At 38.7% G+C, this 20,309-nt stretch overlaps 1 protein-coding gene across 2 annotated transcripts; it reads right to left on the bottom strand.

Moving 5' to 3' along the window:
- Positions 1–814: 814 nt before the first annotated feature.
- nkx2.4a (NK2 homeobox 4a) lies at positions 815–2,230 on the bottom strand. Of its 2 annotated transcripts, XM_060933080.1 has the most exons (3): positions 1,861–2,230; positions 1,071–1,500; positions 815–977 (listed from the first exon to the last, which is right to left on the bottom strand). In XM_060933080.1, the coding sequence occupies exons 1-3, from the start codon at positions 2,228–2,230 to the stop codon at positions 815–817; spliced, it is 963 nt and encodes a 320-aa protein (XP_060789063.1). The 2 variants fall into 2 exon arrangements, with proteins under 2 accessions (XP_060789063.1, XP_060789062.1); XM_060933079.1 differs by having other exon boundaries at positions 815–1,500.
- Between the last annotated feature and the right edge of the window lie 18,079 nt (positions 2,231–20,309).

Below are 20,309 nucleotides of genomic sequence, written 5' to 3'. Positions count from 1 at the left end.
GACATGTTAAATCATGTTTAAAACGCAAATCCTTAGAAAGCTTAGAAAGTACATTGCAGCTATAAGCTCATACCATATTATACTACTGTAAATGATGTGACACGTCCATCGACCCTACTGTCCGTCCTGCTGATGCTCAGTGTTAACATGGGCCTCATGAAAACTCACTCCAAATTAATTCCCGGAGAATGACTTGTACTTCAATCGATTTATTGTCAACGTTCAATTGGTTTGAAACATATACAGCAGCCATAGTGTATGTGTTTGTCTTAACTTACAAAAAGGAAATAAAATAAACAGCCAAACAAAATTGTAATTTATATTACAGGTAAACAGAAAATTAAGTGTTAGCCAAATATACAGTCCCTACTTTTCATTAATCTAAAAGGATACATTAGCTTACAATAGTCATATCAGGTTGAGTTCAATTGTTCATCGCAGGAGGTTCGTTGTAAAGATCAGGTCACTCGGGGATCTTGTGTAGATCATAAGTTCGTACCTGACGCCCATTTTCTGTTTTTGTCCCACTGCTGTGCGGCGACCTTGTTCAACAACAGGTAGGTACTCTTCTACATCGATTATAAAGGGGTGTCAAAACCACACAGAATAAGGCTAGAAATGACATCTTGTCCTTCATTGGCAGAAGTGTTTAATGTAGAAAAAAATCATGCCCTGGGTAAAAGAAAAGGTGGCTTGACCCAAAGCCTTGTTTTATCCACATTCTCACACCGATGTCTACTTTTGGCCTCGTGTTCACGTCAAAGATAGAGTTTGTATATTTAAAAAAAAAATAAAATAAAATGATGAATCAGTCCTACCACGTCCTGCCATAAAGCAGGTTTGATGTGACCATGTTGCTAGTGTAATCTACAGACGTGTCTATCTGTCCCATGTTGTTTAGTGAGGAGTGGAGGGATGGAGGACTGGGTGACATTTCCTCAAGGTCTTGGGCCTGTACCAGGGCTCCCACCTGCTGACTCTGGTGCTGATTTATAGAGTTACTTGTGGCAGGAAGTACGACCCCAGAGCTGTTCTGTTGTTGCTGATGTTGTTGCTGCTGCTGCATTTGCTGTTGGCTGGGTGTCGGAGTGTTAGAGCCGTTCTGGCATGGCTTGCCATCCTTGACCAGCACGGGTACAGCCACCCGCCTGGGTGACTGCTGCTGCTGGCACATGTTATTCTCCTGCTGCAGCTGCTGCGCCGCCTTGTCCTTGGCCTGCCGCTTCATTTTGTAGCGGTGGTTCTGAAACCAGATCTTCACTTGAGTGGGAGTCAGGTGGATCATACTGGCCAGATGCTCCCGTTCGGGTGCTGATAGGTACTTCTGCTGTTTAAACCTTCTCTCGAGCTCGTAGACTTGGGCTTGAGAGAAGAGGACACGTCGCTTCCGCCTGGGCGCCGCGTGCAGCGGGGTCATGGCTTTGGTCGCATCCGCCATGCCGCTCAGCGTTCCCATTCCGCTCATGTTCATACCTGTGGAAGGTCCCATGAATCTAGAAACTTAAACATATACATAAACACGTACGGCCGTTCAGTCACCAATAGAACCAGGATAAATGTCATTTTAAATTGGCTATCGTTGCCTATTTAACTTAATGCAATATAAATACAGAATAAATAAATACGTGGACATTTATATTTAATAAGTACCTCATCAAGTGCAATTCATGACATATTTTGTAATAGCTGAAAAAAATGCCAATGGGGCGATATATCACAATATAAATCGAAATTACGTTTGTGCGTAAAACTCATCCATAGTCTAAAAGCGCGAGTCAACTTGTATATGGTTCAAAAATATAGTGTTTATTTAATCTAACAAGTCAATTGATTTCTCAAGGAAAAAAAAAAGCTACTTACTTGTTGAATATCTTGGGTCGGGGTTGGCGCCGTACCACCCGGTTGCCGCCGCACTGCTCCTCATAGTTTCTTGGTAAGAGGGCAGATCGCCCATGTTGGCAATGCTTCCGTTGCAGTAGCTGCCCATGGCGCTGTGGGAGAACTGGGAGACGGTATGGGGCATGTGGTAGGTACTGGCCATCGTGGCGTTGTGGCCCATCGAGTGTTGTTGCATGCCCGTCTGGGACACCTGAGGTTGCCGGTAAGCTCCCAACGGAGACGCCAGGTTCCCAGATCCCTCCATGCCACTAAACTTCTTGTACGTCTCTTCTATGGGGCTGAGAATGTCTGTCACTGAGAAAGGTGTCGTGTGCTTTGGGCTCAGCGACATGGTTCAGAAAAGCGAGGCGGGGATGCGCGTGGTGGAGCCGCTCGGCCGCGTCGTTCTCGCGCGCGTCGACGTAAGAGAGCGCTCGCAGTAGTTGCCTGAGATCCGATTGATCGCCTTCGAGGAGGAGGCGAGCCCTGGCCACTCTCATCTTGGGTTTATTGTAGCCAGGCGCCAGGTTTACGACAAACACGAGGGGCGGAGCGATGGCCCGCACCAGCAAACAATAGTCATTGACATCTCGGCTAGATAATTGAAGGGAAAAAATGCTTTTAGTTTCATATTAAGTTAAGCCTCCTGCGTTGGTTAAAATGTCTCCCCTTCCCACAATTCCTTTTTTTTTTGTAGCAGCAGTATCATCATTTAAATGAGTGTTCCCTTCTCTGAGCTTCTGTTTTCATTCCACCAAGCGGATCAGCACTACTTTTTCCCGACGCTTAGTTGCTCGGCGTCAACAGGGAATTCCATACTTTTCCCCCCAAGTTTGAGAGCACTTTGACGAGACATAAGCGCCACCGAGCACTAGCAAAGAGGCACAATGAAGGCCTCTCCATTGTATGACCTAATTTATGCGCCTTGAGCATCATTTTGCACCACCAGAGAGGGGCTCTTCCAAATTAGCTCAAGGTAAAAAAAAAAAAGAAGAAGAAGAAAAAACATAATAATAAAAAATTCTGATCACAAAAAAGCGGCACTGGAAATCATATGTAAGATACTTTCTATACACACAATTTCTGCTAAGCACACTGAACACTGACTTTAGAGTTTTCTAGATTTATGAAGTTTATCACTCACAGTTCTGTCACTGCAATCCGATATGATGGGCTACTGGGCCTATATTCTTCACTGCAATGCATGTCTTCTTTAGAAAACTGCATTTATTTATTTCCAGTGTCTTTTGCTGGCAAATGTAATGAATGTGTTGTTTTATTTATGTTGTTTATATAGTCGAAATCAGCCTTGAGTGAGAAACGAATAAAAATGTATGTAGAGCAGTTTGCACTGCTCTGTGTAACTGTGTAAACTGCACTATTTATTTTTAATTATTTTAGGTGGCGTATGTATATTCTACAGGAGGAATGAAAGACAATTTATATTTAAAAAAAAAAAAGCCACGCTGGATGTTTTATAGGGGTCAGGGAGAAGTATAAATTCATACATAACCAGTCTTTTAACCAAAACGTTTGTAAAAGCCAACATTAATGAAAATAGTTTGTCTTAATCAAAGAATTTGCTTTAATTTTTAAAAGTTACTATTTTAGATGAAAAGGTTTAAATATATAGCAACAAAGCAAAGATTTTAACAGATAAGTAATGCATGCACGATAGATTTATGTTTAAAGGTCAGATGTGCAGTTTGATTTGCATATTATGGCTCAAGACAAAAACAAACAAACAAACAAACAAACAAACAAACAAACAAACAAACAAACAAACAAACAAACAAACAAACAAACAAACTTTAACACCGCAATGCGCAGACCAGACGGACGCGTTGATATATATATATATATATATATATATATATATATATATATATATATATATATATATATATATATATATATATATATATATTTGACACACACTGTCAGAAAGAAAGAAAGAAAGAAAGAAAGAAAGAAAGAAAGAAAGAAAGAAAGAAAGAAAGAAAGAAAAAGAAGCTAAAACTTAGCTCTTAACATATCAATCAAATACTTTAAAAGCAGTATTTCCTACTCATATATTTGACTTGTGAAAGTTTAAGCCCCCCCAGTATGCCAGCTTTCAAACACATTAAAACAGCATTTGGCGATTATCCGATGTGTTTTGTTAGGTCGTAGCCTAATTTAAGACACCAACTAGCCTTGTTAGACTGCACTGATGTTGCGTAGTCGCTTGCTGAAACTTGGCTGGCATGTGTGTGCCTCCGCCATTAGGTAAATGAGGCCGGCCACTCAACCTTGTGCAATATTAAGACAGAGAGCGCGACCGCGGGCCAAGCGCGCGCGCCTCACTGCAGCTCACCAGGAAGACACCAGTGGTGAGCGATCAGGATTTGGACTCTGCTTAAGAAAAAAAGTTCCTACTTCATTCAGGACCAGATCTCCCGAATAAAGAAAAGCAGAAAGGACTGGAATGTTAGAGGATCACGTTATCAGAGGTATTCAAACAAATTGGTTTGTCATGTTGTCCCTGTCATATAGAGATCTCTTAGAGAAAAAAAAAAGAAAAAGAAACGATAACTAACCTGTCGGAAATGACCTGCTTTGTATTCAAGCACAGGTTTCTTGATGGTTCATGGACTGCTCTGTAGACTATGACCTTGCCTATGCGTGGGTGTATCTGTGTGTGGGGGTGTGCGTGAGCGTGCTGTATGCGTGAAGATAGTTGCAATGGAAACACACTCCTGAACAGAAACCTACACACACATACATATACATATATTCGTGTTTAGCTTAAAGACTGTAACTTCATACTGTAAAATCGATTCACGTCTGTGCGGCGCTTAATTTCAGTATTGTGAGATGTGTGGATAAGACTTTGGTGAAGACAGTCCTGGGTGGCAGAATTATGTGTTTATAAATCAGTGTGATAGGCCTGTTTCTTTACCTAAAGCTTATTAATTAAAGTGTAACTTGTAGTTGCCTAGTATATGTAGTCAAACTTAAGTTATGCACTGATGTAGTCCTGATTCAGTGCCTCATTTAGCAGGATTAAAAGGAGTATGTGAAACCACTAAGATTGACTTTATTAATCTGGCTATAGGTTCAAACCAGTAAATAGAGGCTACTAAAACAGCATGTTTACTTTGGAGACGCGAAAAAAGCTATCCGTGGATTTCCTGAGAGAGCTGTTTGGTTTGACCTTGAGGTGGTTATCGAGATATTGTATGATCGTCTCAAGATCCTTTCCCTTCCAAAGCTCACAAAGGCGGCAGAAATGTTAAGCGCTATTGGCCAGACATCAAAATAAAAGTGTCGTATTCATCAAATATGCTCTTTTTTATCCGAGATGCACTTAGTCTTTGATAGTGGATGTCTGACAGATCACAACGTAATGCATTCACAGTTAAAAAAAAAAAAGTCTCGTTTTAAGGAAAGTCAGCAATATGCTGCAGAGAGAAAGGGCGAACTCGCGTGTTCTCTGGAGTGCCTGATGTGGCTTTAACAGGCGGATGAAGCACTGAGGGGTCCCTGAGGGCCAAGAGCTCCGAGTGAGAGCGCAGCTCCTCAGCCACCATTTCACCCAGTCAGCGCGGAACAAAGTGGCCGGAGAGACGGAATCGGGTTACTGACAGCGCAGGAGCCTCAACTACCAGAGAAGCCTGTAGTGTGTAAACATCAGTGAGCAAACGGATGGCACAGAAAAGTGCGACTGAATATACTGTGTGCGGTTACATTCTGGAGAGAATGTGCGTAAAATTCAACTTTTAAACAGCTCGAGCTCTCCAAGGCGCATCACGGGTCGCTTAACAGAGCGTAAGCCATGACTCTAACAGCGATGATTAATTCTTCCTCCTCGTTTAAGCAGAACACCCACGACATACAATAACTTTTCAAGATGTACTTCTTCGATTTTAATTACACAATCGTGCACCGAACCACGAAGGCGCACGTTCAAGGGCTAGCATGCAATTTGTGCCAAGCGCAACGAGGATGCGGAACCAAAGATCCAGCCAACACACGGGCTCTTTGTTCTGTTCATTTAGAGAACAATTTACATAAATTAAGATCATCATATCAAATATGTTACCTTTGTAATTGCAGGAAAGCCGTAGGATGCCAGGTCCCGTTGGGTGGAAGGCTAAAGTTGCCTACTTGGAGTGTTTTAAAAAAATAATAAAAATCCGCATTTATCTTGTTAAGCGCCTTAATGTAAACAGCTCGAGGAACATTTGCCCACAGATCAGGTTAAAATGGTGCAGCTCTGGAGACATTGATGTTTAATGTAGACACTTTATTGGTAAAAACAGTAAACACACCACCATTATTATTATTATTAGCAGTAGTAGTAGTAACACATTGTTATATATATATATATATATATATATATATATATATATATATATATATATATATATATATATATATATATATGTGTGTGTGTGTGTGTGTGTGTGTGTGTGTGTGTGTGTAAGGTATGTGTATATTGGTTATAAATGCAGATTATTTAACAATAGCATCACAATTTACTCTAAATGTTATCCGTCTAATATAATCACAGGCCTGGATGTACCAAAATGACATCCAGAACACAAAACACTCGCATCAGGATATCGGTACATTGAGTTTTGAAATTGTTCAGAAATCAATCCTTTCTGGCTTAATAAACATCGCAGGTTTAAATATTACAATAGTCTAATACATTTGGATTTGTAAAGGTCACCTTTGTTCTTAATTATGTTTATTTCAGCCTGTTTCTTATATGCAAAGCGACAAATAACTAACTCTTAATAATAATAATAATAATAATAATAATAATAATAATAATAATAATAATAAACTGAGATCTGTTTTGAACACAGCTCTTTTATTTATAACCTAGGTATGTTTTTCTCTCTTTTTTTTAGTTTAATTAATGTTAGCGACCATTACGCTTATATTAACAGCACTCTTCAAATTAAGCGCAGAATGATCTATTAGAGCTAAAGAGCATGTGTATAGATATACATTCCTCAACTTGACGTCTTATTTAATATTTTATCCATTTTACAGTGAATTCAAGTGTGAGATTGTGTTTGGTTCTTTGGCATGCTCACAGATGCATGTGATGCAGTAACGGCAGTGAGCAGGACACATGTGTTTAAAGACAACCCCATGAGTAGCTCTTCTTTTCCTCCAGCTCTTCTTTCTCATCGCCCATCATGTTTACTTCACGTTTGTAAACAGGTTTTAATACACAGTGTTCCATGCGCAGAAGGTATCTCTACACCAGTTTGCAAATAAATCCATCTGAAGAGACTCTCGGTTATTTAAGTATTTTTTTTAAATGCAAAATTCTTTCTTTTAACTGGCTTTTCCTCAGAGAATATTTCTGATGAAGCCAATGCTCACAGATTATTTGTGACCCATTTGGGGCCAGAGCCTGCAGGTGCTTGTCGCAGCTCCTTAAGCGCTACATACCCGCTGTGAAGAAGGTGAAAGGTCCCTCCAAGAGCACTAAGTATCTGACAGGCCTCTCCAAAACCGTATTCTTCAGCCCAAGTTTTCATTCACATGCAATTAATGGAGCTCGATAGACGAAATGATGCTAATAGGTAGCAAAAACACAGCGATCTACAGGAAGGAGCATCTAAAGCAGCGTTTAGTTTTTATCTGTTTTTGTGTGCGTGTCTTACTGCATGATAGCTTTCCGTGAAATGTGAAGCAAACGGAATCTGAGAATGGATTTTGTGATTCTTTTCTTATTGCGAGGAGGGAAGTGTATTAACCATGATGGCGAATTTGAGAGGAATGTGTATGAGCCTTTACTCGGATGCTGTGAATGAATGTGAGTATTGAAACTTAATGACGAACAAACAGGGAAAAAAGAGGAAAATAGATACAGTAGTGATAACCATCCATACGCTATTTTAAAACAATGCGATAATAAAATATCTGATAATATTATCATCATTGCACAGCTAGGATATCTCTTAGAGTATATGACTTAGATGATTTTGGTCTATATGTTAATTATGAGAGTCATTCGGAGTTTAAACTGGAAAATTATATCTACAGCAAACTTTGTGTGTGGTGTGTGTGTGTGTGTGTGGGGGGGGGGGGGGGGGGGGCAACTGATGATTACTTTAAGGAGAACTAACATATTCCTTTAATCCGGTTCAGTAAAACCAGCGAGAAAAGTTTATTATTATTATTATTATTATTATTATTATTATTATTATTATTATTATTATTCCTTTAGTCCCATTGATATACGATATCTTTCCTGCCAGAGAGTCCTGGTCAGATCAGCTTTGAATACTATTATAGTAAGAGACATAAAGAAGTCCAGCATGTGTTTAAATTGAAGAACATCAAATTAAAACATGCTAAGTTTCCTATAAATAACGCAACACTCACAGAGATCTGGACATAAATCAGATCATTATTATTTTTATTCTCAGTCTCTGAAAGCAGACTGTTTTAGAAAAGAGAAGATTAAAAAAAAACTTTACAAGAGACTCACAAGAGACATTTTCCCCTTCATTACACAATCAATCACAAATTCTCCAAGACAAATACTGATTTACAAACTTAACTACCATGTTAATAACTTCCCTTACAGGATATCTGTTTAATATCTGAGCACTGTACATAAAGAAAGTCTTTCTTTCTTTCTTTCTTTCTTTCTTTCTTTCTTTCTTTCTTTCTTTCTTTCTTTCTTTCTTGATCACTATCACTTCTAGACCAGTTTGAAGGAAAATAAATGCTAAATTAAGGAGTTTCTCACAATCATTTAGGAACATTTGAGTATTATTGTCCTCCCCTCACCAATTTGTACTCAAGGTGTGACAATTTTATAAAATCAGAAAGAAAGGATTGAATGTGATATAATAATTCCAAGATATGTTTGAAGCTTCATAAACCCCCCAATATGCCTGTTTGATTTATGAACAGTGAATGTTCTTTGAACAAAAATAGTTTTGCTAGTGCTTATCATGTCTGATGAAAAATCCCTTCTCTGATTCACTCATTAGGATCAGCAAGTTTAACATTTTGAGCAACCAAGTAAGAAAATCATCTGCTGCTGCGATTAGCCTGCTGCTTCTGCTGGACATTTTGCCCAACAGGATAATTAGCTCTCCTCTTTGTTATAGTCTTAATCCAAATACTTCAGGAACAAAAAGAAAATGCAGGGGTCAGGATTTGATTTAAATTTGTATTTAAAAATAGGCCCAAAAGCAATAACAGTGTAATGCTAGCACATAAAATATTATGTATGTTTGTTTATAACTGATTTTTGTCTGCTGAGTGTTTTAACCTTATAATAAGCTAAACATTGAGAATGAGATGTCATATTTTACAGTAATATTGTATATATGCTTGAAATTAAATTTATATTCTGACCACAACTTTTACACTTTTAACCTTTTGCATCATGTAATACACAAGAGATAAAGTCCTATAAATTATGGGTTGTCTCATAAAATATCGAAAATATACAAAAATGATACAATCAATTTAACAACAATTTCTTATGTAAGTCTTAAAGACGTATAAAATATGCACACTGTTTTTCTAAATCATGATCCTAATAATAAACACCAGAAATGATTATACACTGACACTGACTACATAATTCTCTGTAGAATACTTTAGAGCCTTGAAAATTGAGGAACAATATGATCATCACTTGTATTGTCCTGTTAAAGAGAATACTGGGGATGAAAGGAGCAATATATAACCTAAGCAATTTGACAAAGTGGTATAGCCAGATCTTTTGCACCCCCTCTCTTTTCATCTGATCTGATCTGATTACCCAGTAATTTCCCTCCGTATTATCTTCTGCACAGACACATTTCTGCTAATTGTATGGCTCTTTTGTTTTAGTTAAAGATGAGCTCTGAAATAAATGTAGAAGAATGGACAACAAAAAGAAGATGCTTATTGTTTCACAAGACAAGTACGTGCGAGTAACTGTTGCAGAATTACCACATCTGCCCCAGCATTCGAGCTAAACAGTACATGGACGATATAGAAATATTAGTGGTTGCAATCATGTAGGGTTTTTTTTTTAACATAATGGATGCATTCCCAAAACAAATACATAAATGAATGAATGCATCATTATTATTTGTTTACTAATAGCTATAAGGTGTGATTCAAGCATGGTGAGGTAGATAAATAGAAAAACAAATAAACATTTGCTATTTTAAAGAGGGAAAGCATTACGATTTCACCAAGTGGGAATATAGAGGATCAGATATATGGCATCTCAATCACAATGGTTGCTATTATAAGTTATATTATCCTTTAGAAGATCTTTTGTATAAATTACATTTAATTTTAAATCAGTCCAGGAAATGATGAGAAATGTGACTGCAGCACTGAATAAGTAGCCACAGGAGTAGGCTAAATAGTGGAAGCTGTTTCAATTCCCTGCACACTATGTGAGATAGAAGTAAAATTAATAATTGCGGTAGCAGTAATTACAGGCAGTTATGGTGCTTATTACATTAATAATGGACCAATATTACTTGCACTACAAATGCTATGTAATACAAGCAAGTCATGGATAATGTAATCAGTTCCTTAAACTCTCACCGCTCATCAGTGGATCCAGTCTCACATTCCTCACTCTCAGTATGATATCTTTTTCCAAGTTTTCAATAAAGAATTCATAGCAGTTAGTGAATAATATACTTGAAGATGCAAAAACCAAATAAACTGGAACTTAAATGAGTTTGATGAAGTTATTATACAGGGGGCTGCAAAAGTAGGTATACAGTAATGGAAAACAAAACATTAGTATTAAATGAAACCTAGCACCACTATTATAATACTAGTAATACTGGAATAATCCTTACTGTATACCTACTTTTGCAGCCCCCTGTATTCTAATTTGTGCTACAAATACCAAGTTCTCCCAACTCAATCAAATACAATGCAAAATAAATAAAATGTTTTGGTGTCATCAGATTTGATTTTATCATTTGCACTTTATAATTTGAATCATGGAAAATATTTCCACATTATTTGCTGAAAGCCCACAAAAACCCAATATGGTTATTGACCTAACATCATTATAATAATCAGTATGTAATGTAATATTTTGCTAGAATTAATTGAGTTTTAGTATGTAGTGGTATCTGCTAGGTGTTCTCCTCCCCTCAGACCAAAGTGATCAGTTTGAACAAACTCTCCAAAGCAAAGAAATATGCTTTGCAAATTAGTGACAAAATGTACGATGTTATATTAAAAAGTTGGAAGAATATCATTAAGATTTTTAAAGAAATTATGCTCACACTGCTGCATCAAGTATAATAATAATAATAATAATAATAATAATAATAATAATAATAATAATAATAATAAATACAGTAGAAATGTAGCTTGTATTGTCACTGTGCAACTTAATAGCAAAGTTGTTGAGAGTCCTGTGATGTTTAATCAACCATTCAGTACAGTCTGAGCACGGTATAAACATTTATTTTACCTGTGCTGCTTATATTTGATATTCTGCATTGATTTAGTGCCAAACCAAAACTGATTGCAGTGGTTTTATAACCACTTTTATACAAAACTAAATTTTAATTATGCTTAGCTTCATTGAAATTTAACAGGCTAAACTCTCACAGAGAAATAACTAAGAAGCATTCAGTGACAGAGTTAAAACAACTTAACAACTTAAAATCAGTTGCTTATCAAAATGATACCATATGATCAGTGACAGGTATGTAAAGCTCATCACTTACCTGATAAAACAGTATATATTAAAAATTAAGTAAAATATACATGCAATTAATTTTATAACTGCGCTACATAAAACAACCAATGATGTCATTATGTATTAACAAAAGTGTTTTATTTCTTTGCTGTTATTTTGTTACTTTAATTTGCACCATATTAACTTCATCTCGACAGATGCAGGTGTTACAAAACAGAGCAGCATATAAACCCTTTTTCACAGCTTTCTCTCTTGTTTTTCTGTAAACAGATTTTCTCTATTTGTTGTGTATTGTAAGTCCTAATAAACTTTTAAGTGCATGGTAATTGTCATAACTAAGAGATAAAAATGAATATTTTTTCATGCTTTGATTTTCTAGAAAGATGTTATTTTGGTAGAAAAAGCGGTGTTATGCACTTGTGAAAGAATGAGTTGTAATTCAGTGTGTGTGTGTGTGTGTGTGTGTGTGCATGAGAGAGAGAGAGACTCTAGGTCATTTTTAAATTTTTAAAATTCACTGTATGTTTGAACTAATGATTCCTTAAATAAATGCTTTGAAGACTAGAAGGATTGGGGGGGGGGGTTGTTAATCAGTGTAATGTATTATGAAAGATCACAGTTATGCACTTAAATTACAGGAATTATGGAGAACTATACCGTTCCTAAAAATGAGCAAAACTGATTGCATAAAATAAGCATTACATGCAATAATTCAAAATGAATAGATGATGCTCCTTCTCATTAGAGCTCACTCGCTCAATTTCAGTAACAATTTTATCCTGATCAGGGTCACAGTGGGTCTGAAGCCTATCCCAGGAATACTGGGATGAGGTGGTAATACATCCTGGATCGCAGGGCACCATGCACACACCTATCTTAACCAATCCATTTACCAACCTGCTTTTCGGCACTGGGAGGAAACCGGAGAACCCAGTGGAACCCACATAAACACGGACAGAATATACACAGAAACTCCACGCAGACAATAACCTGAGCTCAGGATCAAACCTGGGACCCTGGAGTTGTGAGGTGGCAATGGTACACTCTCAGTAACTGTGTGCTCCATCAGTAGAGCTACTTTTTAAAAATAATAGTATTATCTCTCAAAACTATATGTGACAAAATTAAACAGGTCCCTAAGAAACATATTCAATAAATTCAGACAAATTGTCTTTCATGAAAAGCATATGATATTTCATTTGTTCTCAGACACCATGAATTCTCTCGCTCCATTTAGTCATGTCCAGTTTGGGGTATAAATATAGGGTATACCCCCTTTACATAACCATGGGGAAAGCTAGAGACATGTCACAAAAGGGAAACAGATCTAGCCTACGTAACCAGGTTAAAAAAAAAAATAATTTAGCAGAATTTGGACCCTAACCAAAAGTTTCACTTGTCGGAAACGGAAATTTGCCAAGAAGTGGATCCATGAACACACCATCTTGCCACACAGTGAGAAGTAAGGAGATGGAAGGAAAACAGATGATCACAGCATTTAAATTACATAGTTTAGTTAATTATTATGATATTTTAGTTTAAAAATCAACTGTGGAAAAAAAATTCATAACAACTAGCTGTTTGGAAGGTTTGTAAGAAAGAAGCTCCTTCCTGAGAGCATCTTGGAAAGCACCTGTTCTTCAACAAGCATCATTACAACTACAATTGGCGTTGTGTGTTGAGGTCAGATGAGACCAAAATCTGAGGTCATGGAGCGCATCAGCATGTTTGGTGATAAAAAGGGATTGTGTACAAGAAAGAGCACCTGATACCCAATGTAATATATGGCTCTTGTCTTTTTTTTTTATAGCATCATGAATTGCAGTTAAAAAGCTGACTACTTCTGCCAAGAGGTTCAGACATAGAGCTTTCAACTAGAGGAACCAAACACACTCCCAAATTAACCCAGAAAGAATTAGAGAAAAACATACATATAGTATCTCAATCTCTGGATTTGAACCCGACTGAAAACCTGTGGCCTTGTGCAAGTCCATATGCACAAACCTGTGAATCTAATAGAGCTTAAAAATAGTGCATGGAGGAATGGACCAAAATCCCTCTACAAGTTTGTCTAACATTTCAGGAAGAGATATGGTGCTATTGTTCTCTCCAAAACAGGCATCACACAATATTAATTGTAAGGGTGCCTACTTACGTTTAAATACAACTACACAGAGTATCCCTGTATATGTGAGCTCAAATGTCACTCACTGCATGTGTTATTTCTTCTGTAGGTTATTTTTTTTAAATGTTAAACAATATGAAAACCTACATTAATACATAAATCATATTCTGACGGCACCAACCCCATTGTTAGAACTGGTCACGTACATTCACTGGCCACTTTATTAGAAATACCTCTGCACCTGTTTGTGTAGCCAATCATCAGCCAATCATGTTGCAGCAGCACAGTGTATAAAATCACACAGATGAAGGTCAAAAACTTCAGTTAATGGTCACATCAGATGGAGAAAAAAGTGATTTCCTGCTAGATGTAGATGTAGGTTTGAGTATTTCAGAAACTGTTCTCCTGCTGAGATTTTTATGCACAGTATATACAGTTTACCCAGAAAGGTTAAAAAAAAAAAAAACATCCAGCAACTCTGTGGGTGGAAATGCCTTGTTAATGAGAGAGGTCAGAGTAGAATGGCCAGGGTTGTTACAGCTGATAGGAAGGTTTTGGCAGGGGTGAGGGATATGATAAAAATATAATATAGTAATACTTGAAGGCATTTCTATGATAGACTATATGCATCACAGGATACAAGCTTGCTCACAAACTGCCAACAGTACAGTAGAGTATTGCATTTAAAAGCTGTTTGCTAGCACTTTATTTGCCTACAAAAATGTCCCATCTTTATAACAAACAAAATAATAAATAGATAAGTAGGAAAAACAAATAAACGGTAACTGTAAACTGTAGTAAGCAGAAAAGAATCTGAGAACACACAACATGCTGAACTTTGAGGCAGATAGGCTAAGAGCAGAAGACCACATCTGGTTCCACCACTGTCAGCCAAGAACAGGAATGTGAAGCTACAGTCAGTGTTGTAGTCGAGTCACTGAACCTTGAGTCCAAGTCCAGTCTCGAGTCCTCAGTGTTCAAGTCCAAGTCAAGTCCAAGTGATTAAAGAAAATTTTGAGTCGAATCGAGTCCACTATTGATCTGAGTTGAGTCTGAGAACAAGATTCCAACGGCACCATTTGACGGTGGCTGTTGCTGCCTTTATATGAAATTGTCTCTGCTACCATGTTGTACTAACGTTACTGCTCAACTGCCCCATTTTAGTTAATAGGCTACAGATAAAAAGCTTGTTCATCACTCAGCAAACCCCACTATCAACAGGGCAAATAACAGGAGAGAGGGTTAACACTCTCTAGTTCATCAGTCAGCAACCAAGCCCCGCTATCAACAGAGCAATGAACACAGCTTGTCACTTACTTCTCTGGGTGGAGTCTTGCCAAATGATGATTGAAGTTCGAGGTTGTCCCTGTCTTCTCCTCGATAGTTCTTCTATATATGGAACACATAGCAGTGCATTTTTTCCCACTGCACGAGAAGCCTGTATAAGCAAAGAGGACAATCCTAGGGGCTTCTCTCCAGGCATTTTAGCACCATTAACGTTAGTTTGTTCCTGAACATGACGTATGAACAGGTGAATGTGCATTCTTTGCATGAAATTAGTATAAGAATTAATGTAGATATAAATATCTGATGCTAAATTATTATGGCATGTTACAAAAAATAAAGAAAAAATTTGAGTCCTCGTCTCCAATTTATGAGTCTGAATGCAGTTAATGCACGAGTCCGAGTCATTAGTGCTCAAGTCCAAGTCAAGTCATGAGTCCTTAAAAGTAGGGCATAAGTCGGACTGGTGTCCCAGTCCTGGACTCAAGTACTACAAGCCTGGCTACAGTGGGCACAGACTCCATGAAACTGGAAAGGTGAAGATTGGAAAAGATCAGGCAATGCTTTGTGTTCATCTTCATGATTTTATGCATTGTGCTGTTGCTACATGATTGGCTAAACAGATAATTGCATGAATGAGTCAGTGTACAAGTAGTCATAAAGTAGTTAGTGATATTTTACACACACACACACACACACACACACACACACACACACACACACACACACACACACACACACACACCTCAAACAATTAGAATATCTTGAAAAACTTCAGTATTTACCATCAATTATTTATGAAAGTGAAATTTTAATATATTCTAGACTCATTACATGTTAGCTAAAATGTTTCAAGCATGTTTTCTATTTTAACTTTCATAATTATGGCCTAGAGTCCAAAAAATTTAAAAACATGTCAAATTATTCACATATTTCATTTCGAGTTTGAGTAAAGCAGTATAAATACCATGTATCTCTCCATCTAGTTCAGTACCCACAGCCACAATCATGGGGAAGACTGCTGATTTGACAGCTGTCCAGAAGACAATCATCGACACCCTCCACAAGGATGGTAAGCCACAGAAGGTCACTGCTGAAAAGGCTGGCTGGAAAAGGTGCACAAGCAACAGGGATGACCGCAGCCTTGAGAGGATTGTCAAGAAAAGTTGATTCAAGAACTTGGAAGAGCTTCAGAAGGAGTGGACTGAGGCTGGTGTCAGTGAATCAAGCACTACCAAGCACAGACATCTTCAGGAAAGGGGCTACAACTGTCACAAAGTGGTCCAAGGAAGGACAACCAGTGAACCGACAACAGGGTCATGGGGGTCAAAGGCTCACTGATTCCCATGGGGCACGAAGGCTAGCCCATATCGTCCAATCCTACAGACCAACTACTGTAGCACTAACTGCTGAAAAAGTTAATACTGGCTAAAACAGCAAAGTGTCAACATGAACTTTTTCAGCAGTTTGTGCTACAGTAGCTCTTCTGTGGGACTGAATCATATGGACTAGCCTTCGTGCTCCATGAGAATCACTGAGCCTTCGACACCCATGACCCTGTCGCCAGTTCACTGGTTGTCCTTGAACCACTTTTGGTAGGTACTAACCACTGCATACCGGGAACACCCCACAAGATGTACCATTTTGGAGATGCACAGACCCAGTCATCTGGTCATCACAATTTGGTCCTTGTAAAATTTGCTCAGATCCTTACACCTGCCCATTTTTCCTGCTTCCAACACATCAACTTCAAGAACTGACTGTTCTCTTGCTGCCTAATATATCTCATCCCTTGACAGGTGCCACTGTAATGAGATAATCAGGTGTTATTTACATCACATTTCAGTGGTCAAAATATTATGGCTGATCGGTGCATGTATTATTGCATACATATGTGCATATGGGGTGGCATGATGCAGTGGGTAGTATTGCCACCTCAGAGCTCCAGGGTTCAAAATTTGATGCATTATGCTGAAACTCATAGATGTTTTACATACGTATATCCAAGCAGGGCCAGCTGATGTAGATGGGCTAGTAGGGCTAAACCCACCATCTGTGTGTGTGTGTGTGTGTGTGTGTGTGTGTGTGTGTTGGGGGGGAGTTGGGGGCATAAAAAAAATGAAGCCTTTTATTTCCTTTCAACAACTGGCTTAAAGTGGCTTAATTTTTTAAAAACATTATTTACTTTTGGGAAACCAAGAACAACTGCACCACCAACAGTTGTGAATAAAAATACACAGAATGTCATAAAGTAGAAGCTGTGGTTGATTCTTTCTAATTAAGCCTGTAGATTCACCCAACCTATCATGCACAAAGGTGCTAAATTATTACACTTGACTAACAACACCTAGTTTTGTCTCATCTCATCTCATTATCTCTAGCCGCTTTATCCTGTTCTACAGGGTCGCAGGCAAGCTGGAGCTTATCCCAGCTGACTATGGGCGAAAGGCGGGGTACACCCTGGACAAGTCGCCAGGTCATCACAGGGCTGACACATAGACACAGACAACCATTCACACTCACATTCACACCTACGGTCAATTTAGAGTCACCAGTTAACCTAACCTGCATGTCTTTGGACTGTGGGGGAAACCGGAGCACCCAGAGGAAACCCATGCGGACACGGGGAGAACATGCAAACTCCGCACAGAAAGGCCCTCGCTGGCCACAGGGCTTGAACCCGGACCATCTTGCTGTGAGGTGACAGTGCTAACCACTACACCACCGTGCCGCCTCAGTTTTGTCTGGATTTTGGTTTATTTATTTTAGACCAAGCAATGTTTGAGAGGGTACACATGAAATTCAACAGTGGGTGTAATACACTGATCAGCCATAACAATAAAACCACCTGCTCAATATTGTTTAGGACTCCCTTGTGCTGGCAAAACAAAACAACTCCAACCCCTCAACCCATGCAGTCCACAAGATCTCTGAAGGTATGCTGTGGTATCCAGCACAGACCTTAGCAGTAGGTCCTTTAAATCCTGCAAGTTGTGATGTGGACATCCACATGAAAGCTGAAACCCAAGGTTTCCCAGCAGAATATTGCCCAAAGCATCACACTGCTTCTGCTGGCTTGCTTTCTTCCCATAGTGCATCTTGGTGCCATCTCTTCTCCAGATAAGTGATGTGCATGCACCCAACTGTCCAGATGATGTAAAGGAAAATGTGATTATTCAGACCAGACCACATTCTTTCATTGCTCCATGGACCAGTTCTGATGCTCACATGCCCAGTGTAGGCATTTCGAACATATCTAGTTTCCGAACATATCTTGGTTTTCAACATATCTAGTTTCCGTTCAAGGGTGGTGGTGGTCTTCCAATATTCTGACTTGGAGAGCAGGATGCTCAGGATATTGCTCTTGAAGAGCCTGACCTTGATATTGATACTGAGATAGGCTGATCTCCAGACAGCTTGCATTATTCCAAAAGCTTGGTTGGCTTTGCTGATCCTGCTGTGGACTTCTGATGAGCAGTCTCCATCTGCAGTTATCTTGCTTCTCTGGTAGACAAATCCCTCCATGTTCTTCATTGTTGTCTGTCGCTGGGTCCTCTGCTCTGCTGGTCATTCTCATCACCTAGGTTTTCTCTGTGTTGATTTTCAGGCCTATGGAGCTTGGGGTTTCTGCAGGACATCTGTTATGCTCTATAGTATAATGCAGCTGAAAACTTTGCTGGAGAGGGAGAGAAGAGTGATTTCACTTCAGTTGGTGCCGTTGCTCAGGTCTCCTTTCTTTGACAGCTTAATGATAATGCTGGTCTTCCAGTGTTTTGGAAATTCTTCAATTTCCCATATCACTAGAAAATTCTTGCAAATAATCTCTGCTGTTGTTTGATCTTCTGCCTTCAGCATCCCGGCACAAACTCTGTCCTCTCCAGGTGTCTTGCCATTCTCAAGTTAGGTGATGGCTTATTTTACTTGTTGTATGGTAAATTGATCTCTAAATTGATGTCCCAGGTCTTCCTCAGCTTCAGGGATATCCACCAATGCAATCTTTCAGTTTCTTGGTGATCTGGTACAGTCTTCATATCACTCTTTTCTGCAACTGTTTCTGCTGTTACTACTAACTGTTTTACAAACTGTCTGTTTTCCTTTTGTGCTAATGATTTCACTTTTCTATCTTTTTTCTCTGTAGTCATTTGCTATCCTCTCTTTCAGTCATGGAGATTTGGTGTCAAGCATCATCATCTTTATCTGTCTTCTCTATTCTATTGTCTCCCAGGCGATCTGAGAGCTTCACTCAGCTTTCTTACTCTTTCTATAGCCAAGAATCTTCTCCCTTGCTTCTTTCTGTGTAGTGTTGAAGTTGTCAATGGAGAGCGCAGTTTTTACTTGAACAATGCTGAATTTGTTGAGTTCCAGATTGAGCTGTTGCTTGATCCTGGGGTTTGCCAGCTTGCTGAGATCCAGGCACTGGTTCTTTCTATCCCCAAGATGTGCTGTACACAGTTTTATGGTGATCTTGGCCACCAGAATGTTGTGATCACTGCCAAAATCAGCATGTCACTTCGCTCATACATCTTGCAGGGAGTGCCTCCACTTGCCATTGATGATGTTGTGGTAAATCTGGCTCTGGGTTCTGCCATCTGGTGAAGTCCATGTAAGCTTGTGGATGTCCTTCTGAGGGAACAGGACACCACCAATTCACACAGATTGATCAGCCTCTCTCCATTGTCAGCAATGCTTCCCATTCCATGTCTCCCCATGCTCCTCTCTCTTCTTATGTTGTCTTTTCCTATGCTGGTATTGAAGTTCCCAGTCAGGAATAATACATATTGTGTGGGTGTTTCTCTGATGGTTGCCTGGAGAATTACATAGAAAATATCCTTTTCTTCTTTTTCAATGCCTTCTATAGGGACCTGGCCTCCAATGACTGACATCTTAAAGCCAAACAAAACCCAAAAAGTAAACTCATTCACACTGACAGATAATATCCATACAAGACATGTTTGAGTATTTACTTGTTCATATTTGTACCTGTATACTGTGTACAGATTTTATTTTAAAAGAAAAATAATGTCTCTGGGTACTGCCATCTTACTCTATCTGAGATTCAAATATTGGGCTTAGAGTACAAATCATGACATCACCTACACACTACATGACTTACCGAGGCTAGTGGATCTCATAGACACATCGCTTCTAAATTGCTGTAAACAACCCTAAAGATATCTGAATGTCAAGCATTTGGGTGTAAAAATAAGCCTGATCATTTTATGTGGCATGCTTTTGTTGGTTTTTATTCACTGAGAAAAGCAATCTTTTTAGATGGCAAGAATTGTGTTGCTATGGCAATGTGAATGTTTATTAGTATCAGTG

Source organism: Neoarius graeffei, chromosome 11 (genome assembly GCF_027579695.1).
Source record: "Neoarius graeffei isolate fNeoGra1 chromosome 11, fNeoGra1.pri, whole genome shotgun sequence".
Classification (NCBI taxonomy): domain Eukaryota; kingdom Metazoa; phylum Chordata; class Actinopteri; order Siluriformes; family Ariidae; genus Neoarius; species Neoarius graeffei.
This window is presented reverse-complemented; position numbering and strand designations above follow the sequence as displayed.